The sequence below is a fragment of the Phyllostomus discolor genome, chromosome 12, assembly GCF_004126475.2.
Source record: "Phyllostomus discolor isolate MPI-MPIP mPhyDis1 chromosome 12, mPhyDis1.pri.v3, whole genome shotgun sequence".
Classification (NCBI taxonomy): domain Eukaryota; kingdom Metazoa; phylum Chordata; class Mammalia; order Chiroptera; family Phyllostomidae; genus Phyllostomus; species Phyllostomus discolor.
In genome coordinates, this window is record NC_040914.2 from 77,268,248 (window position 1) to 77,290,280 (window position 22,033).

Sequence of the window (22,033 nt, forward strand, 5' to 3'; positions counted from 1 at the left end):
TGGCCTAATATGTAGCGTTCTGTAGGGTCCAGTGGCACAGCCTTCCCTATCACCCAAGCTGGGTACTCGAGGTATGCCTGCTGTGTGGGCTGAGTACACCTTTCCTTTGGTAGTTAGTTGAGACTTGGCTGCTGTTGGCATGTCAGTGGGAGGGATTTGCCTACACTGAGCAGCTGCAGGTACTGGCTGTGACCACTGACCACCGTGGAGGATCAGCTCTGCAGAGGTCCACCCGATAGAGCCAGACTTGCTTGAGCAGGGCTCTGGTGCCTGCTGAGTCCACCCCTGGAGTGTGTTGCTTGTGGAGGTGGTTGGATGGTGTTGCTTCAATGTATCTGAAGCTTTCCACTGGGTGTGCTGGCCCTGGGGCCTCCGGGACATGCAGGCCAAGGTCTGCCTTCACCTGTGTTCTTCCCAGGGCCACCCAGCATAAGCTGCAAAGCGATCTGCACGTGGCTGCTACTTATGTTGGACTCGGAGGTGCCCAGGAGAGGCCAGGCTGTAAACCAAGGCCAGCTGCTATTAGTGCCTGCCTGCAGGCACGTCATGAGAGGCACCGGGCACAGTGAGGCCAAATGCTGCTTGTTTGAGAGAATTTAGGAAAACCTGAAGCATGAGCCAAGACCAGCCATTTGTATGGAAAAGCCATTGAAAAAAGCCTGAAGGTTGGTTGGGTTGGGCCTCAGGTAATCACCGGGGTGGTGCAGACAGTATGAGCCAGGTTGATGGAGTCTCAGATATGGTGCCCACCTGCTGGCTCTGTGGGGAGAGGGCTCATCAAAGGAACAGTGGTTACTGCCAGCACTTCTCTCTGGAAACAAGTTGCCCCCCCAGCTCTTACCCTGATGCCAGACAATTCACTTTCCCCCATATCTCTGGTGCCTTTCAAGCTGCTGCCCCAGCACTGGAGTCAGAGGGAGCAAGTCTGAGTAAGTCAAGAGCGGGCCCCTTAAGAGGAACTGCCTGGGGCCTCAGAAGCCTTCGTCTTCCTCAGCCTCAATCCCTACTGGTTCTTACAGCCAGAAGTTTTGGGGTGCTTCTCTTTCTGGCACTGGAACCCTGGGTTGGGGGGTCCTGGTGTGGGGCTGGGACCCCTCACTCCTCAAGGTGGACCCCGCAGCTGAGATGGCCCTCCCACCTTTTATCCACCACTCATGGGTGTGGGACCAGACTGTACTGTGTCTCTGCCCCTCTTGCCAGTCTTGCTGTGGTGTCTTTAATTCCATAGTTGTAGGACCTTCATTCAGCTGGATTTCAGGCAGTTCTGAATGATGGTTGTCTGGTAGTTTAGTTGTAATTTTGATGTGGTTATGAGAGGAGGCTAGCTGTGTTTACCTACACTGTCGTGTTGACGGGAAGACCCTGTTGTATGTTTTTAAATGCTTTTTTCTGCATCAATTGGTTTTTCTTCATTCGGCTGCTGATATGAGATTATATTGGTTGATTTTCTAATACTGAACCAGCCTTACATTCCCAGGACAAACCCCACTTGTTTGTGGTGTATCCTTTAATTTACATAGTGTTGGATTTGATTAGCTAACATTTCCTTAAGGATTTTTGCATCTGTGTTCATGAGGGATTCTGGCCTATAGTTTCCTTGCACTTTTTCGTCTGAGTTGGGTATCTGTAATGCTCGTGTCACACAATGAGTCGGGAAGAGTGTTACCCCTTCTTCTGTTTTTAGAAGACTTTGCATATAATTGGAGTTACATATTTTTTAATGTTTGATAGAATTTACCAGTGAAACCATTTGGGTCTAGAGGGCAGTCTTTTTTGTAAGATTTTAACTGAATTCAATTTCTTTAATAGTTATAGGACTATTCAAGTCATGTACTATATTTCGGGTAAGTTTTGGTAGATTGTGATTTTTTTAAGGAATTGGCCCATTTAAGCTGCTGAATTTATGTGCATACCTTTCCATAGAATCCCCTTATTAACCTTTTAACGTGTGCAGAACCTGAAGTGATACCCTTCCCATTGATCGTAGTGGCCTTTGTGCCTTGTTTCTTTTTTCTTTGTTATTCTTGCTAGAAGTTTGCCCATTTTTTTTTCTTTCTTCAAAGAACTAGCTTTTGGATTTATTAAATTTCCTTTATTGCTTTTCTCTTTGCAGGGAATCTTAGTTTCAATCTTTGTGGTTTTTTTTCTGTTTTGCATTTTAATTTTTTTCTCTCTTGTTTTTTTTTATTACACAAAGACAAATATTTAAAACCTTTATTAATGAGTGCTTGGAGTTTGTTGACATTTTTGAAAAAATTAAGTTGTAAACTTATTACAAATTAAAAATGCAGTTTTTAAAAATCTCAACTTGACTAGACATGAAGCAATTTAAAAACCTTTAAAGGCGTATTGAGAAAAAACAGGCTTTTACAGAAATGTGTCATTACCAAAAAGAGACATCTTTAGATAAAAGTAATAAAACCCCATGCTGCGGAGGTAATTCAGATGGCTCTAATGGTCCAGTCCACGGGCAGAAAGCAGGCACTGAAGGTCTTCAGCTCCAATCCTTTGTTCGCTTCTCATTGCTGCAGTTTGGTACTCATTTCTTCTCGTTGATGGGAGAGATGGTAAGCCGGCATTTGCTCAGCCTCAGGAGCGGACAGATTCTCAGCTAGTGGGTCAGCTGCTTTTGTCTCTTTGCCATCTTGTGGTTTAGGATTTTTGGGGGAGGATCTGCATCAGCAACTGAAGTTGTGGGGGTGCAGACATTGAGGTGGTGGTTGACCTTAGGTCTCATCTCCTTAATTCTCCTACTTTGCCGTCTTCCCTAGGCTGTCTTTCGGGAGGAGGACCCCTACAGAATTGTGGTCTGTAGCCCCATACATGATCTGTCTCACTGACCTACCTTATTCTCCTGCACTTGGCTGTCAGCACCCTCCCTCCCTTCTCCCCGTACAGAGGGGTGGAATGCCGTGGTCAACGCTCACAGGGTTTCCACTTAGAGTAAGGGGGAGCCATCTCCTGCAGTAGGGGTCGGTGCTGTTGGGCCCAGCCTTCAGGAGCATGCTTTGATCCCTCATCCTTTTCCCCACTCTCACTGTTCTGGTAATTCTGCTGGTAATTGCATGGAGGACCCCTGCGACGTGGATAGCATCCATAATGGTTACAGTCTGCTGTCACCGGGCCTGTAACATTTGCTGCCTCTGCACCCTTTTCTCCTGCAGCAACATCACACTCCACGGGCTCTCCACCCCCTGCACTTCGAAGGTACTTCCTGGGGTTGTTCTTTACCTTTGTAAAAGATAAACAAATACATCTTCCTCAGCGTCATTCCTGTTGATGAAATCATACCTATTTCTTACATTGAACCATTTCACTGTTTCCAAAACCTTCGTCGTTTTGATCTTTTTGTCCCCGCCGGCAGGTGCTACCCATGTGAGGCCGCCAGGGCCACTACTCCCTGCACAGGGCCCGCTGTGCTTGGAGTCAGCAGCGCTGGGAGTGGGGGCAGCAGACAGTGCTGGGTCTCCGCCTTGCTGCTCGTGGTTGCGGTGATGGTGCCTGCGGCTGTCCCGCCACTGCTCAGGGTTCTCTGGGGTCTACTCGCTGCTCCCACTACCGATCGAACTTCTAATTTCTTTAATTTTCTTTTAATATGTTACTTATTTTTAGAGAGAAGGGAGGGAGAAAGAGAGGGAGAGATACATCAATGTATGAGAAATGTGCGAGAGATACATCGATCTGTTGCCCCCCACACACCCCCAATGCCTGGCCCGCAACCCAGGCGTGCCCTAATTGGGAACTGAACCGGTGACCATTTGGTTCTCGGGCGGGTACTCAATCCACTGAGCTGTACCAGCTGGGGCCTAACTTCTAGTTTCTTAAGGTGAAACTTTTAAGTCATTGATTTGAGACCTTTTCTCTTTTCTAGTGTGCGCATTTTATAATATAAATTTCCCTCTAAACATTGCTTTAGCTGTACCCCCACCAATGTTGATATGTTGTATTTTCATTTTCATTCAGTTCAAAACATTTTCTAATTTTCCTTAAGACTTCCTCTTTGACTCATGGATTATTTATAAGTGTGGTATTTATTTTCTGAGTGTTTAGTGATTTTCTTATTATTGATTTTTACCTTATAGTCAGAAAACATACTTGATATGATTTCAATTTGTTAAAAAAATTGTTGAGGTATGTTTTATAGCTCAGAATATGTGCTCCTGCTTGGTGAGTGCTCTAGTGGTGTGGGTCGGAGTGTAAATGTCACTGAGACGCAGACGGTTAGTGGTGGTGCTGAGGTCTTCCACAGCCTCGCTGGCTTTCTGACTGCTCATTCTTTCACTGAGCGAGGAGTGCTGTGTTCTCCAACTCGGCCAGCAGGGACCCACCAGGGAAATGCACACGGAGCCTCCTCCGTATGTGCTCTTCCTGGCCCCATGGAGGCCCTGCTCGGTTTCTTATAAAACCCACCTCCCTGCTGCCCTTCACGGTGGTCACACTGGGGAGACACTGAGAGTCCCTGACTTCCACAACCACGTGAATGCCAGTGCCGCTCTCTCCTGGCACCCGAGTCTTCCTCATGGAGCTACTCTGTCTCAGCTGACTACTCTGTCAGCTTCGTTTTCAACAAGCAAAGTAACCCTACCCCCCCACCCCTCCCAGGGTTGCTACCATCCCAGAGCTCCTCCAGTAGCCGCAGGCGGGGTACGGGCAGCTGCTTGCTCCTCCTGTCTGAGGTTTGTCCAAGAAATGCCCTGGACGCAGGATTTCACCAGGAGCCAGAGCATGGCTTTTTAGAAGTGGACAGACAGCTAATTCAGCCAGGCCCAAGCTCTGAGACCTGGCCAGTGACTCACGTCTTCTAATCTATAGCGTGGAGCTGTTTTAGGATGAAGAGATGACCCATAGCCCTGCCCAGGGCAAGGCGGGCTCAGGGCACGGCTCGACACCATCGTGACTGAGTGTCTGTGTTGAAAGCCGTGTATCTCAGTCATTTCCAGCAGTGCTCAGTCTCAGAGAAGCACGTGGCCCTCGGGTTGGGCAGGGCACCGGGAAGGCAGGCGGAGGCCCCGTCCTGGGAGGTGTTGCTCTGATGTGTCTGTTTCTCCCCCACACCACAGGTGACCCCAGGGCTGAAGGAGAAGGAGGGGGAGCTCTTGGTCAGGGGACCCTCTGTTTTCCGGGAATACTGGGACAAACCAGAAGAAACGAAGAAAGCATTCACCTCGGATGGCTGGTTTAAGACAGGTAGGGGCGCAGAGCGGGAGGGGCACCGGAGCAGGGGCCCGAGGGGAAGGGAAAGGATCGTGACTTGGCTACCCCATGTTGTCACCACACCTGGATACCCCAGAATCTTCCGTCAAGGACAGAGACAGGGCCTGCGAGAGGGGTGCACTTTGTGTCTCCTATCTTCCTGGCTGCACCCCCAACCCAGCACCTCTGCACCCTGCCAGCCTCTAAAAGGAAGCTCCTGAGGCCACAACCCTCAGGAGGGCCAGCAGCCCCTGCCTGGGGGTCCTATTGCCCCTCTCGGGTCAGGACGCCCGCCCCTCCCAGCCACCACTGCACTCTAAGTCAGGGAACCCCCTCACCCTCTCCCTCGCGCACCCTCCCTCTTAGCCCATCATGCTTTGTAAATCTCCCCCTCCCCCACTCAGGATCAAGGTTGTTCTGAGAGAATGTGGTTTATTTTTGGTGTGGGTCATTCATTTCCCTGTTCCCTACCAAAGTCTGCACCCTGTGTCACCCACCCAAGCCAGCAAGTATAAACCCATTTCCAGAGCCTGGGGCCCCACGCCCAGCGGGAGGAGGCAGCACTGCTGGAACGCACTGGTGGGGCCCCCACGCCAGCATCCACGCACCTGGGGCATGCACCCCGAGCTTGTGCCGAGGAGCCTCCCGCCCTCTGCTCCCCATCCCACATCCCCTCCCCCATTCTTTTACTTACCCTGGCCTCTTCTGTCCCCCACTCTCACCCTCCTGGGGCCCGAGAGTTGATGCGGCAGATACTGGGAGTGTGCGGGTTTGCAGCTGCGTCGACTCACTGGTGTGTGTGCTCGTCCAGAACGTGCACCAGAACATCAGCTCCCTACATCTAGATGGGGGGTTCTGGGTGGTTTCTCCTTTTCTTTTTGTCTCTCTGTAGTTCTAAAACTTCCATGCTGCACACGCATTAGTTCATAATGATCTCAAGGCAACATTTTCTAAAAAGAAAGGCCTGTTTTCATATGTCATCATGCATGGCCCTGTAGTCAGAAATGTGCCTTAATGCGTGCTCTTCTGTGGGGAAGAAGAGTGCGGGAGGAAGGAGGCCACTTGCAGACGGGATGGCACACCTTCCAGGGTCGCTGTGCCGCTCAGACTGGGAGAGAGGGTGTGGAGAAGACAGCTGAGACCCTCAGTCTGCTCGCCCTCATGGCATGTGCTGCTTGGGGCTGCCACCCACACATGTGTCATCTCACCGGGCTCAGGTCAGCGTGGGTTTGTAGGGGATGGATCCTGTGTCCACTCTCCAGTCTGCCACTGTCATAAATCTGAGGTCACCAAGTGACAGAGCAGGGGGCTGTGTGGGTCCACTGAGTGGGGGCTTGAGGGTGGAGGGGCAGGTAGAGAGTCCTTCTGGGAGGAATCAAGCAGCCCCCTTTTCGTCCCCATGCAGGTGGCACTTTGGGCTGGACTTGCTGATCTCACCTGGCCCCATGTCCACCCTGTGGTCCCACAGCCACCCACGGCTTTCTCTCTCATGCACCCTTAGAAGTGTATTTCCTCGTGGCTGTGGTTGGTAGTATCCCACCCCACCCCTGGTCCCCCCACGCTGGGTTCTGAAGGGTTTGCAGACCGTGTGTCCGTTGGCCCCCAGAACAGAAGCCGTGCCCCGGGAGTGCTGGCAGGAGAACCTGGGCACCGGTCAGCAGAGGCTCCAGCTGGGGGCCCAGGAGCCAGGTTGCCTGTTTTGGGCCCCCTGGTCTCTGCCTGTGACAGGATGTGGTCAGTACGTTAACACACGCCCATCTGGTTTAGCCTCTGTAAACATCTGCAGTACTACACCTCAGTCTGGTGGAAACACACCTCTCTCCGTATTGTCTTTCAAAGGCAGAATTTAGGAAATACTGCTTTTGAACTAATTGTGCTTTTTACACATCCCTGTGAGTGCTTCCAACTTGGAAACCTGACTGACTTTGTATCCACCTTCTTTCATTTTAAAATTTCAATAAAAAGCTGCAGATTTTTTTCTTTAGAAGCACAGGAACCAGACCCGCGGACTCCGCCGGCGGCAGGGCTGACCGAGCACGAGGGCGGTGGCGGCGCAGAGTGCGGGGCAGCCCGAGTCCGGGCGTGCGAGCCCCGCTCTCGATGCGAGTTTCAGCCGAAAAGGAGTAGTATGCATTAATTATTGTAAAGAGATGTCTTTAGGAGAAAATGATTTTGAAATTCAGTTTAATTTCATTGTAATGCACTGCAAACAGGAAGGGAGTATGTGTGTTTAATTGGCTCTCGGGGGTAAGGCCTGGAAGCCGCATGCCTTTGTCACAGGCCATTAGCGATACAGACTGCATAATGAGAGCGCGCAATCAGCTCACAGCTGCCGGCTCCTGCGGGGAGAGCATGATATTAAATAGAAATCAGGATAAATTAAACTTAACCCTTTCCCTGGCCAGGCCCTCCTGCCATGTGAGTTCTGGCCAGAGCGGGAGAAGAGCCGAGTCGGCCAGCTCCTCCTCAGTGGCCTCCCCGTGGCTAGGTGACAGGAGACAGGCTGGCCACTTCACTGCCAGCCCCCCTAGCCCCCCTGCCCCGTGTGTGCCTGGCCTCCTCCCCACGGCCGGTTCTGCCCGGGAGAGCCTGTGGGCGGCTCCGTACAAGCCCTTGGGGCTTCTGGCTGCCTCTCAGGGAGGAAATGAAAGGCCTCCCCCAGACACCTCCCCGACAGCCACAGTGACTCCTCACCCTCGGAGGTCCACCCGAGCCCTGCCGTACCCCCAGAGAAGCAGGCCGGCACACACGGGCGCTGGTACTGGCCCGGGGCAAAGGGACAGGCGGTTCTGGGACCCAGGCTCCCGCAGGGTCCCGCACTGACCTTGCTGTCAGAGCCGAGGACATGGGGATAAGGACACCGACCTGAGGACATGGGTGGAGATGAGAACACAGGGTGCATGTGAGAATACAGGGATGAGGACACGGGACACCGCTAAGCACACGGAGAGGAGGACGTGGGATGGAGCTGAGGACACAGAGATGAGAACGCAGGACAGACATGGGGACACCAGATGGTGACGGGGACCTGGGGCAGAGCTGAGCAAGCACTGTAGCTCCCACTGTGCTCTCGACGCTTTTACCCTGAGCAGTTTGATCGTTTTAAAGAGACTGATAACCGAGTATGAGGAAACAAAATGGCATCTCTGATTTATTTCAAAGGATATGCATCATACACTGTTGAATGTTGAATGTTTACATAGTAAACGGTAAACTGTATTTCCCCAATTTTAGATAGATAACGTGTAGAAGGTGTGTAGGTAACTGGGAGAAAGAACGTCACCAGGGTGTCTGGTGGTATCTCTTCCCTTTTAATTCCACAGTGAGCATGTGATAGGATTTTCAGAGGCAAACATTAAAAGCTATTTATTTAAGAAAACAGCTCACCGATAGAACAGCAGAAGGGAGCCCCCGACGTGGACTGGCTGGGCTGCCAGAGGTGTGCGGCCTCTGTGGAGCGTGGAGACACTCTGAGGGGTGGCCAGCGGTGCATGAGGGCTGGCCCCGCCGCCCGGGGGTCGCCCACAGAACCCAGACAGCCTCCAGCAAGGATGCCAGGAAGGCCCCAGGAAAGAAGTGCAACCAGCGAAAAATGGGGGACGCATTTCACTTCCTGGCGATGAGAGAAAGAAACATGAAAACAAAGATCAAATCCTTTCAACCAAATTGGCAAAGAGCCTTAAACAGCTGACACTGACGCTGTAAGGCCAGCGCTTCCCACACACGGGTGGGCCTGGTGTCGGGAGTGTTCCTGGGAGTCTAGGTAAAATAATCAGAGGTGGTCAGAAGTGGGTGCGTCGAGTCATCTGTTGCAGAATTATTTATGTGAGACGGTGGAGCCCTTTCTTGGTGTTGGGGAGTGGCACATACATTATGATCCATCCAAACAGCAGAGTGACGTGAGACCTTAGCCACCGTATTCTGAAGAACAGCAGCATGAGGGAACCCTATTGGTGTGGGTTGTGCACATGTGTGGGGGGGGGGGTGCCATGTGGGGGCAGGTATGACTGGGCCTGTATGTGCTGAGCACTGACTCTTATTCCCTCTGAATGACGTTCACGTCCTTCTCTTTTCTCTCTCAGTATTTCTTCGGTGAGTTTTGTACTCTTACAAACACAGATAGGCACAAAGTGCTCTTAGATTTTATACTGAAGTGTAAACCCTCTCACGTTAAGACGGCCTCAGAACAGCGCTCGGGAGTGACGTTGTCCCGAGTACACCTTGCCAAGGCAGCTCACTCACGGCTGCCTGAGCGCTGACGTGTTTCTCCAGAAAGGAGACTTTTGCTTTGACCAGTAGGTCATGGCGAGGGATTCGGCAGCGTGCCGAGGACAGGGGCCCCTGTGCCTCACATCAGGGAGTGCCGTAGCGCAGGGAACTGCAGGTGGCATGACCACTCGTACACAGGCCTTGCCCCTCCCCGGGGACAGGGTCCCTGGTCCGAAGACACTCGGTGTCACGGCTGTGCGGTCTGCAGCTGCCCTGGGCTCTCCCCGACTGCGTGAGGCTGAGCCCGCGTGGCCTGCGCGGCCCCCTTTTGTCAGTAGCACCTTTCATGTGCAGACGCTGTTGTGGGGGTACCGTCTGGCCGGCAGGCGGCTCCTTTGTGCGAGCTCCACTTTCTCATGCTGCTTAAAAACCCTCTGTCCCCCATGGTCGTAATTACCTTCTCCTGTATTTTCCTCTGAAACTCGTCTGGCTTTGCTTCTCTGAAGTTCAGCCTTCAGTCCACCTGGATCTGGGTTTCAGGTAGGAGGACGCAGCAGCACCGGGCCTGCGTCGCCCTGCACGAACCGCCCTGCGCCCTGCCGTGTTCTCGGCCGCACGCACCTGCCCCTGGGCCTCCGTGCTGTTCCTTTGGCCCCTGTTTTTCCTTTTTGTACCGGTCAGCCCCAGGGCTCGGGACAGAGGGTGAATGTTCTTGTTTTTGTTTTTCATAAAAGCTGAGCGTCACGGCTGGAAGACGCCATCGGTCTCGCCAGTTCTGGAAACAGCAACCGCCGTCCCCCAGGACTTGTTAGCCGTTTCTTGACTATTGATCGCCGGGCGCTGAATGACCGCCGACTTGGTCCGCCCATCGCCCCTGTGGCACTCTGTCGTCAGTGGCGCGTGCGCAGCCTGCGGCGCGGGCCCTGCACGTTTGCTCAGAGCTGGGCTGTGTGGGAACCATGGCTGTTCCCGGGATCGGGAGGCTCGTCTGTTCCTCTCCTACACCCGCACCCCACACAGCTCCGTAGCACAGGAACACGCGGCCACCCTCCCTCCTCAGAAGGACCCCCTCTCCGGTGTCTCACTGCCCTCAGCTGGGCTGTCACCAACCTCTGCGTCAGCACACAGCTGCCCCCGGCCCTCCACTGCTCACAGCACCCCCGCCCCGAGGCTAAACCTTCCGTCCCTGCACCACGACTTCCTCCCTCCTCTTCAGTCCTCAGGTGGGGGCCCACATCCCCCAGCAGCCTCCTGAGAATGGATACGTGTCTGGCAGTGTCCTCATTCTAGTTGGGCTGGGTACAGAATTCTGGGTTAGAAGTCATCCCTTTACTGGTTCTCAGCATCCATGTTTGCTGCCAGCTGCAGCCACGTTACTCTGGGTGCTGCATGATCTTCCCTTCCGTGGAGTCCTGGAGAACCTTCTTCGACCCCAGAGCCCTGAAGTTCAACAGGCCACACGCCGTGGGTGCTCTGACTTCCTCCTCAAGCTATTAGCACTCTGGAAACCGTGTCCTGTAGTTGTGGGAATTGTTTGGCTGATATTGTCCCCTCTGATGCCCAGCGACCTCTGGTGGCACAGAGGGAGAAGGGTGTGTTGGGACAGCTGAGCCCTGGGTGCCCACAGCTTCCCCAGTACCCTCCCTCCCCAGAGAGCAAGCTGCCAAAACGCTGCAAGGCTGGGCTCCACCTGCTTCTTCCTTTCAGTCCATTCTTCTCTCAGCCACCCCCCAGGCCTCTGCCGGAGCCCCTGGTGTGAATCAGCCTCCTGCCGCCTCGCTCCACACCTTCACAGGGGCCCACCTCTTTGAGTCCACACAGTTCTTGACCACTAGTTCACCTGCTTTCCAGCTTCCAATATTTTTGTTAAACATAATCTCCTTTCCTGTTCTCCCTGTTTAGAACTTTGTGCCTTAAAAAAGTGACTGTGGATTTTGTTCCAGGGAGACAACTCGTGCTCACCCTGCCATTTCTCCCTGGCAGTTTTCAGGCGAGGTTTATGCTCCTAGAAGTTGTCGTGTCTTCGTTCTCTTCTGGTATCATCCTCCGTCTTGGTCCCTCAGGAGTGGGTCAGGACAGCAGCTTCCCAGGTCTCTGCGTGGCACACAGGTGGCAGTGGCTCCTCTTTTGCCACAGGCACCGTCTCTGGGTCCCACGGGACAGCTGCACCGCCACCCAGCCTGCTGGGGGGCCTGCAGAGAGAGTCGAGATGCTAAGTGGACACACAAGGGGCCTCAGGGCAGAGCAGCTGGAGCCGACAGCCACAGTTGCCAGCTCCCTCGGTCTCTTCAAGGACCAGGAGCCAGGATGTTCCATGGCCACCATAAGAGCGTGTCTGGGTCTCCTCCACTTTGTTTCTTCATTCTCCTGTCCAAGCTTTCTGCACAGCCGGGGGCGCAGCATCTGGGGTGCTGGCATGCCCCCATCCACAGCTCAGGGTCCTCATCGGGACAGGGACAGCACTGTGCCCGTGTCACCCCAGAACCAGGACTCTCACCCAGCTAGGGGGCTTCATCCAAGACCACACGGGGGCAAGGCCGGGCCTGCCGACCATGGTTCACCCACACACCCAGAAACTTAGCCTCTGAGTACCGGGAGGGTTATTTCCAGTTACAGGTCAGGGCAGAGACACAAAGTAGCATTGGCTTGGAGAGCAGTGCCCAAGCCCTGCTGTGCACCCAGGTGCCCGAGCGCCATACAGTCCCCTGTGGTGACCGCTCTCTGAGTGTGGCCACCAGGTGTCAGAGCCAGGAGGCAAGATACTGCTCATCAGCAGGAGACTGATCCCAGGATCAGTGCATTTTGATGAATGGGTTGTTGCAGAAAGTGAGAGCTGTTGATTTGTTTGGGGTCCTTTACTGAAGCTCCCCCTCAACAGCACGACCTTCGCCATGGGGCCGACCTCTGTCAGCCGCTCTGCTGAGACTGTGTTTAGCTTCCACATGCTGGGCCCGGAGGATGGAGCTGGAGCCCTGAAGGACATAGGGACAGTCCTTGCCCTCGTTGATGCTCGTCCAATGACTCTGTGCTGAGAAATCGGAAATCGCAAACCACACGGAGAGCTGGCAGAGCAAGCAGGGAGGCCCGTTCAAACCATGGTGTCTGGAGGCCACTCTAAGAAGGTGACAGCCAGCGGGAGGCAGGGGCACAGGTCTCCCACTGAGTGTGCAGAGCAGGAAGGGACGCGATGTTGGTGCAGAGCTGGAGAAAGACGGCGCTGGAGAATTCCTCCCTGGAGTCTCCCCTCAGCTTCGTGAGAGGCCAGGAGCCGGCGGGGCCCAGTGGGCACATCAGGAACCTGGGATTTCCTCTGTGGGCCTTGGGAAGTCTTCTCCTGTGTGGCCAGAAAGGAACTCCAAAGCAGCCGGGGGACAAGGACTCCGACGTGGGATAGCCAGTAGCTGTGTGGTGGTGGTGGCCATCTGAGGGCTGGTGTGTGGCCTCCTGGCCATCAAGGCCCACTGCATGCAGGCATGTGCTCCAGGTGAAGAACTGCCACCCCTGAGGCCAGCGAGTCCCAGGCATCCCCAGGACCCTCCTGAGGCAGGAATGGGGTAGGGCTGACCGCCACCACTGGCTTTGGTGGGAAGACAAGCGTCTCAGTCCTGCTGCTATAGGAGTTTGGGCACCACCTCTTACTGATGGGCGGCCACCTCATTCTCTCACGCAGAAGCCTGGTGCCTCGGGAAGGAGGTGGAGCTGGCACTGACGTCCTTCTTGGTCAGCTGCCCGGGCCTCTGGGTGTGCCCCCAGGGCAACTCAGTGGAACATGCAACTCTAGTGCTGTCGCTGGGTCAAGTGGTGACCCTACCTGAACAGCATTCACCCAGGTGGGTGTGTGCACCCAGCCCAAGTTCCAGGAGGGTCCTTCTGAGACAGGCTTTCTCGGAACTGTTTTCGGCTCCTCGGTTCCTGCTCAGTGTTTTCCCTGGGCGACCACCATTGATCCCCTGGGTTTCATGCCCATCCTGTAATGCCCCCATGCATGTGTCTAGCCCAGCTCTCCCCCAGGCCCTCAGTGAGCCCCGCCCATGAGATGGGCCGAAGAGCGCGGACTGCTTCCTCACCTGTTGGTCCTGATCCAGTCCTGTCCTGCTCGCAGGTCCCCTTGCTCTGCCTGCTGTCCCACCCACCCTGCCTCCCAGTTGGGCATGGCTGCAGTCACCAGCCAAGCACAGTTTCCACAGCGCAGTGGGAAGGAGCTCTGAGAGGCAAAGGCTGTCTCTCCACCCTGGGCCAGACCTCCCCATGGCCTCAGTGAAGGCAGTGTTGGCGCACGCCCTGCAGTACCCACCCCACCACCCTCCTGGCTCCTCACAGCCTCGCTCCTGCCCCCACAGGGGGTTGCATGCACGTGCCCCACGCACACAGGGCCTTAGCCCTCCCACCCCGCCCCCACTTCACATGCTTCTTCCCCTCCAGACCGAGATCCACAAGGCCGGGTGCCCTGCCTCTGCATGTGGCCAGCCCGCAAACACAGCCAGAACTCACTGTCTCGGGCCACAGAGCACAGCTCCTCACCTGGTGGGGGTGTCCTAGGGCTGCTGTAACCACTCACCACTAAGTGGGGGGTTCAAACAGCAGGAATCTATCTCCCACTCCCCACCGGTTCCAGAAACCAGAAATCTGAAATCCAGGTGTCGCAGGGCTGTGCTCCTCCGGGGCTCCTAGGGGAGGGTCCTTCCTGTCTCTTCCACCTCCTGGGGCTCCAGGTGTTCAGGCTTTGGTGATCACCAGCCCCCGCCTCCACCCTTACCCAGCCTTCTCCGCTTCTGTGTGTGTCACATGCCCCTCTGCCTCCACCTTTTGAGGGTATATGTGATCACATGTGAGGCCTGCTGGGTAGTCCAGGATGACCTGGGCTACTGTCACCATTCAGATCCTTTTGCCTGACAAGGGTCCCAATAAGTGGCTAGCGCTGTCCTCGTGTGCATCTTCCCTTGCGTGGCATATAAATCCCCAGACCTCTCCATGATGCGACCTCCATATGTCTCCAGCACCGTCCGCACCGCTCCAGTGCTTGACTCTCCTCAGGAGGAGATCCTGGTTCTCACTGCTGTTCCCAGGGCTGTGGCAGGGGACAGGTGCTGAAGGAAGCCGTCATCCACCGTGATCCGGTGTGTGGGAAGGGGCACCTGGAGATGCCAGAGGACTGGGCTGTGACTGGGGCTGGAGCAGGGGAGGCAGCAGGCAGAGCCAGGAATGCTGCAGGCAGGGAGCCATATCCATGCCCTGGGGTGAGGAGGGGTGGCCTGGGGCTATGGAGTGGCTGGCGTGGGTGCAGCTGCAGGGGCTTGCACCATGACTTAAGCTGCATTAACACAGCAGGACTGAGAGTGGTTCGAAGAGGGCGCAGGTGACATCGACGGAGGCCCCAGAGACACATCGGCCTTGGTGAGGGCAATGGAGGGGGTGGTCTGCAGCGAGACCCAGGTCAGTGGCAGGGCCCAGGGCAGGCAGCAATGCCTTGCTCCGCTGGGTCCCTGGGCCCGTCAGGCCAGTGAGACCAGGGTCAGGAAGCCCCTGGAGGGACCTGGATGCCAGCACAGCCTCACCCTGGGCAGTGGACGGATCTGACAGACGTGAATGGACTGGGGCCACTCTCTGCATCTAGATGAGGTGCAGCTGGCAGTCGGGAAACTGGTGGCAGGCCATGCATCTGTCCAGGGCAAAGGGCACACATCCAGGGCCGGGGCTGCACGGCTGCAGAGGGAGAAAGGCGGCACAGGCCTGGCAGCCTTAGAGCAGGCTGTGCCCTCCCCGGTCCCCACAGCCCACCCTGTCACCTCACACCTGCGCCGTCAGGCTGCCCCAGCGCCGCCGCACAGCTTCCTGAAGCTACTCGCTCCTCACGCGTCCTGTCAGCACAGGAGAGGGATCCCCCACGCTCGCAGCCCTGTGCTCCTGGAGCCCGGCCTTCCTGCTGCACTATAAATAAGCCCATCCAAGCACACCCATCCGTCTTGTTTAATAGACTGGAGAGCGCCCTGCGCCGCGGCAGGTCTCAAGGAGTGGTGAAGTGATGGATGGCTCCTTCCTGTGTCAGACGGCATGATGTATAATGAAATATTTATGATTTATTTCAGCTAATAACCCAGCATAAAGTGTGGAGTGTGAGGGCAGGCAGGTGAAACAGCACTGCTTGCAGAGGGCGGCATGGGGGTGTCCCCTTGTGCACACGCCACACAATCACACTCGTGTGCTCGCACAGCCCCCCTCCCCACTCCCTCGATGCCCCAGGCTGGAGTGCAGACCTCCAGCTCCACGTCGTCCTCCACCCCGCCCCTCTCATGCTAGGGGTGCCTGAGAAAGGACACGGGACCTGCAGCGGGGGAGGGCTCCTGCCAGCGTGGTGCCCAATAGCAGCAGGTGGGCAAGCAGGCGGTCAGAGGATCAGAAAGGCCCTCTCCTCCTGTCAGAGACCCACACGGCACCTCGAGTGGCCCAGGAGAGGGTTCTGCGATGACCCCCAGCACCCCCAGGGCCCTGCCACGGCCAGAACCCCGTAGCAGACGCATTGAGGCAGCTGGTTCTCGCGTTTCTCCTCTGCGCTCTTGGACTTGAGAGACAGCCGGTGGGGAGCTGGGGGTGACAGTGCGGGCCCCAGCGGTCCTGTCTTCAAGGGGACACAGCCAGAGAGGGCTGTCCTGGTGTCCACGTCACACACTGAGGTCACAGCCACTGAGCTCTGTGCTTATGGCCTTGTCCCAAAGTTGCCTCCCACACGGCCAGCGTACCAGTGGCACTGATGCTCACAGATGCAGGCGCCCACTGCCCCCCACCCAGGTACACGCATCCTCTGTGCCCGTCCCTACAGGCACAGGGACCGAAGCAGGCTGAGCCACGGCCCCAGCATGCCTTCTGGTGACCAGAGCCTCTTTCCTCAGGTGACACAGCCGTGTTCAAGGACGGCAGCTACTGGATCCGGGGGCGCACGTCAGTGGACATCATCAAGAGCGGCGGCTACAAGGTCAGCGCCCTGGAGGTGGAACGGCTGCTGCTGGCCCACCCGAGCATCAAGGGTGAGTGGCCGTGGCGCTGCTGGGTCAGCCCGGCTACACTCGGTCCAGACCCGCTGTCGCGGGAACATGCCAGGCGTGTTTCCCTCTGTTTGATTATAGCTGGAGCAGGGACCACGTTGTCCCACTGCGGGACACCACACAGTGGGGTTCTGCCTGCCCCACATCACGGTTAGGATCTGGCACCCCACACCTCAGTGCAAGGGCGTGGCAGAGACCCCCTGCTCAGAATGACGGCGTGCTCAGGTGAGCCGTTGGCTGAGCGTCCTGGACAGGACCGCAGGCTGCGGCTGTGGTGCCCATCGAGGACGTGTGGACTCCACCCAGACCTCCTGACCTGGGGTCTCAGGCTGCGAAGACCCTGGGATGGCAGAGGCGGCTCCTGTGGACCCAGGCCCAGTCATGTCACCAGGACTGCCCTAGACGGCCTGTCCACGGGAGCCCGTAGGGGTGGGGGCAGAATGTTCTGGGCGTCTAACTGTCCTCAGCCCTTTCGTCAGCGACTGCCCCCAAGGAAGGGCAGGAATGGTGAGCAGGCCCTCTCCCCCGCCCCGCCCCGCCCCGGCCCCACAGAGACACTGTGGGGAGCCCGTCCTCGTCTGCCCCAGCGAGACCGCTGCGCTCCCTACGGCTGCTGGGAGCTGCTTCCCAGCACTTGCTCGAGGGGCCCTGCACCCCCCCCCCCACCCGCACACACACACCCCTGTGTTTCCTCCGCGTTTCTGGCTACTTCCAGCCAGCAGTGGTACCTCAGCATTTAAGGTGCCCCACCCTGTTCTATCCACAGATGTGGCTGTGATTGGTGTTCCAGACATGACATGGGGCCAGCGGGTCACCGCAGTGGTGACACTTCAAGAGGGACACTCACTGTCCCACAGGGAGCTCAAAGAGTGGGCCAGGTAAGGGCCAGGTAAGGGCTGGGCAGGGCTCGTGGGGCCAGGGCAAGGGGTGGGGGAGGCGGAAGCTGCCCCGCCTCAGAGGCACGGATGGGCAGGGCGTGGACTGTGCTGCAGTCTGGGGGACGGTCTGGGGGCCGTGTGGCCGGGAGTCCTGGGCCTCGCTGTCGTCCATCTTTAGGGAGACCTGAGAGGTCAGGCAACATGGTACTTAGACAAGGCCGCCCCGACAAAGGGCTCCCGGGAGGCTCTGTGACCGCGGCCGAGGCAGGTCCGGAGCCCGTGCGTGCTGCCGCCCCCCGGGGGCCGGAACACTTGAGGGGAACAGGAGCGCCTGCTCCCAGCCGCCTGGCTCCGGTCCAGGGCCAGAGGAAGGGTCTGAGGCGGCAGAAACACGTGCCCCTGGACGGGCCGTGGTGAGCCAGCAAGTTCTCCCCCAGGTTTAGGAGCAGTCTGGCCGGGGGTAGCGGCCAGGGAACCTACAGCCGAGACCCAGAGCGCCCAGCCTGGCCCCAGGGCCCTGGGGTGAGCCAGCGCTGAGGGCCTTCCTGCACCCCTCCCGCCTCAGCCATGGCGCCCACCCCTCAGCTGAGCTCTAAACCATGGGCGCTGAGCGTGGGGCATTTTCATGTGCCCCTGGGTGCTCCCTGCCCACCCAAGGCCAGAGATCCGCCCTCCCTGTGAGGGGCCAGCCTCCCACAGCAGAGCAGTCCCTGTCCCCCCCTCACCCTGCAGGAGGGTTGCCCTTGCCCGACCCTAAACCCTCCCCGGGGCCTTTCTGCCGTCTGCCCAATCCCGGTGGTGTCTGAGTCCCAAGGCTCACAGGCCCCTCTCCTGTGCCCACAGAGTTCAGGGGTCAGTCCCAGGGCTGAACCCAAACCTCCTGTCCCATCCTTGTCCAAGGCTGGACAGGAGAGGACAAGGAGGAGGGTCTGAGGGAACCACAGAGCAACAGAAAGGAGGCTGCTAGTAATCTCCACCCGGCTTCCTTAATCTTAGATCCGAGAATTTCCTCCTCCCTGTCCCCTCTCCCCGCACACCCGCTCCAACCCAACTTGCCTCCTTCTCGGTGCTAAAGATATTTTTGGCTTGTCCAACATGATTTCACAAACAGTAGGAATCCTTGTTTCATCAGGGGCGGCACAGCTGGGCAATTAGATTCCTGGGATTTGCAGAAGCACGGTTGGAGCAGTGCCGCTTAACAAAAGAGGAGAAGCCGCTCTGATTAAACAATTACTCTGTTAACCACTGCGGGGGGCGGGGGGCGGGTGTATGTACGAGTGTCTGTGCCCTGTCCCGAGAGCTCCCCAAGTCTCAGGTCCGAGTCCACAGCCTCTCACTAACCTCAGGCGGGCGCCCACACTCCTGTCTTGGATCCCCACTCCTCCACTCCCTGTTCTTGTCCCCACAGCCCCCAGCAGGGTCCTGCAGCGACGGTCACAGCGCGTGACCATGGGTGTGGGGAGACTCTGAAATGGTGCCATGTGCAGAGAATTTGGGGGCGCCCTGGGGAGACACTCCTAGGGGGTGGGACTGAGCGGAGCCAGCGGCCACCCTGTGTGCCCCCGTGAGGACGGTCTCGGACTGAGGCTGGCGCCTGGGCCGTGTGTCCTCTAATCGGGCAGTCGCTGGGTGGTAACACAGAGGCTGCCCACCCCACGGAGCCACCCTCTGAGTCCCTGTGAGCGCGGGGGCGGGGGGTGGCCCCCGCACCCCAACTCTTGGATGCTGCTGCTCAGCAAGGCTGCTGCTTCCTTCTACGTCATGTTTGCCGCCATTCGGGGTCTTTTTTGAAGAATTTGAAAAATAACATTTTCCCTTTTACTGCCAGTTTTTTCATTTCTGAAGATACTTGCCGCCCCCTCAGTCTCTCTGCTCCTCTCTGCTCCTCAGTTGCTCAGCCCCAAGGGCTGTCCTCCTCCCCGACAAGGACACTATACTTTTAGAAGGAGTCAGGAGGCTGGCAGCCCCAGCTCGGGTGACGCATCTCCCTGCGGGTGTGCATGTGGCCTCAGAGCCGGGTCACACCACCACACGCACGGGGTCTAAGCCACAGACAGCCCGCCACCCTCCCATCCCTGCCACTGCCACGTGGAAATGGGCCAGGTGGGACTTACACACCTGGGGAGAACCCTCAACGTCACCTGCTGATCAGACCGTGCGGAGTAATGAGCAGTGGCTGAAGTCCTGTCCCACCCGCGCCCCACCGTCCCTCCTCCAAGGAGGAGGAGAGTGTGGAAGGCGGTAGTTCATGCCTCCGCTGTCCAGGTGGGTTTCTTCACAGGGAAACTCGCTCTTAACAAACAGCTCGGCTTTGCTGGATTCCTGTCCGAGGTCTCGCTTTGCCTGGAGGCAGCAGTCCTGGGAGCTTCATATTAGACCAGTTGCTAAGCTGGGACCCTTGGAGGAAAACAGGCCTGGCTCACAGACTCTGTCCCGACGTGAAGGTGTCCTTCCAGGAAGGACCGCTGTTCTTGGAAATGGCGGGGTCTGCAGACTTTACACCTGCAGTCTTCACAGCGCCTTTAGGTCACTTTTTTCACTTTTATAGCTTTTGTTCCCTTTTGCAGTGGTTGCCAAGGTAGGGTTGTGGGTGTGAGTCTCTGACCTCAGCACAGTCTCCCTCCCACAGTGACGTCGGCGCCTTCGCGCACAGATGGCCTGCGTGCTGCTGCTGCCCTGCGTCTGCTTTTGTACTTGTCACACAGCCACAGCACGCTCCTTCATTTTTGTTCGAATGGCTGTCTCCGAAAGAGAGCTCAGTGGGAAGGAAACGGTGGCTCTTCCCCTCTCTGCTGCTTTCCTGCCATGGCTGGCCCCCGGCTCCCATCTGGTGCGGGTCTGTGGGCGAGGAACTGTCAGTGTCTGTGTGTCTAAGACTGCCTTTCATTCCACTTTCATTCTCGAAAGGTACTTTCCCTGGACATGGGATTCTCAATTGACTGGCTTTTCTTTTAGGCCCTGGGGAATGGTGCCCTACTACCTTCTCACTTGCACCATTCGTCTTGGGACTTGGCCATTATTTTGGGCCCCTTCTCTCTGTGCCCTGGCACCCAGCTCACTGCTGGCATGGCAGAAGGAAGCCGGGCGTGGGCAGAGCCACATACGATGTGCCACCTGGACACCACTGGAGACACTAAGTTTTGGCAGCCAGGCTGTGGAGCAGGGGGCAGCTACGTTCCAGGGGCAGGTGGGGGTGTTGGGCCCTAGGGCCTCACCCTGCCACACTGTCCGGGTCCCCAGGCCAGTCCTGGTGGCTTGTCCAGCAATGTCCAGCCTTGCTCCACATGTTGTCTCAACCCTAGCGGGCGGTCCCAGCTGTGTCCTGCAGCTGCCAGGACCACAGGTGGTGGCAGTGTCTCCTCATGAGCCAGCAGTGGCCTGCACCCTGAGCACGGGGAATGGGAGCCACATCATAGCCCTTGGCCTGCAGCAGTCGGTGTGCGCAGGAGCTGGCCTGAGAGAGCAGTGTGCTCAGGACTGTATTGCTGATGCTTTCTGCCTGTGGGCAGATGGACCCAGCCTGCAAGGGCGATTAGGCTCATGTTTTTATTCATAAGCACCTGGCTGCTTAGGTGAGATTTGGGGTTTCTCTTCCACCCCCATCACTGGCTCCTCGCTACAACTCAGTCTCAATGACCAGGCTGCCCCACAGCTATAGCCTGGGGGGCTCCACCCTCCTGTCAGCCCTGGGCAGATACTGGGGGGGCCACGTGTCCTGCACCCCACTATCTGCATCACTCAGGCCTGGCCTAAAGGTCTTTGTCAGCAGCCCCAGAGGCTGGATCCCCATGGCCCAGGAGGCCAGGAACCATCACCCCAGGCAGCATCCTGTGCTGCTGCAGTTTCCTTACCGAGGGGCATGTGGCCCCACGCGTGGCTGTTAGAGGGCAGGGAGCAGGCAGCTCTTGTCTGCCCAGAAAAGGCCTCGAGAGGGAGGGTGTGGGCCTGCAGCCTAAGGAGGAGTTCCGGAGTGGGACCTACGGGTGCAGGACCCCAGCAGGTGGCCCCACATGGAGAACACATGTAACGGGGTGCCCCTTGTGGGAGTGGGGGGTGATGGGCTCTGGTGCGGGGAGGCCACCGTCTCTGCCCGTATGACCAAGGCTGCTGCAGTGACCAGGGTGCAGAATGGGACTGGCTCTTTCCAGCTCCAGGAGACCTGGCCCCCCGGTCCCGGTGGGCAGAGGGGCATCTCTGTGTTAGCGTGCCCTGCAGCAGGGCACCCTCCTGGGACAGGCAAAGACATGGCTGGGCTTCTGGGCCCAGACTCCCCGCCGCTCAGGCCACACTTGTCTCTGCAGAGGCGTCCTGGCCCCGTATGCCGTGCCCTCGGAGCTCCTGCTGGTAGAGGAGATCCCAAGGAACCAGATGGGGAAGATCAACAAGAAGGACCTCGTCAGGCAGTTCTACCCGCACAGCCAGGGAGCGCTGGAGGCCAGGCACCCGTGACCCAGCGTCTGCTTTGAACCAGAACCTCCCAATCGAGCACAACAGAGTCCAGCCTGATGGGATGAGATCGAAGCAAGAGGCCTTCTCTGCCCTGTCCTTGTCCTGCACCCACAGCCTTGTCTGACCCCTTGCGCCCCGAGGCTGCTGGGCAGGTCCCGGGGGGTGCAGCTGTCACCCGGGGGTGCAGGTCTTCAGAGGAAATTCAGTAAAACTGCACAGAGAAAGAGAAAAGAGTGCCTGTGCTGTGCTGTCTGCCCAGGGCCT

The 22,033-nt window shown here is 57.2% G+C and overlaps 1 protein-coding gene and 1 pseudogene across 2 annotated transcripts in view; one reads left to right on the forward strand and one right to left on the reverse strand.

The window, feature by feature from the left end:
* The window catches only part of ACSF3 (acyl-CoA synthetase family member 3), a 71,135-nt gene extending 49,142 nt beyond the window's left edge, over positions 1 to 21,993 (forward strand). For both annotated transcript variants that reach the window (XM_036012405.1, XM_028502043.2), the window contains 4 exons: positions 5,061 to 5,187; positions 16,290 to 16,424; positions 17,209 to 17,320; positions 21,622 to 21,993. In XM_036012405.1, coding sequence (XP_035868298.1) covers positions 5,061 to 5,187; positions 16,290 to 16,424; positions 17,209 to 17,320; positions 21,622 to 21,769 — 522 coding nt within the window. In that variant the 3' untranslated portion in view covers positions 21,770 to 21,993. The remainder of the gene's footprint in view (positions 1 to 5,060; positions 5,188 to 16,289; positions 16,425 to 17,208; positions 17,321 to 21,621) is intronic.
* Positions 2,520 to 4,521, reverse strand: LOC114488353 (annotated as a pseudogene).
* Positions 21,994 to 22,033: the final 40 nt, after the last annotated feature.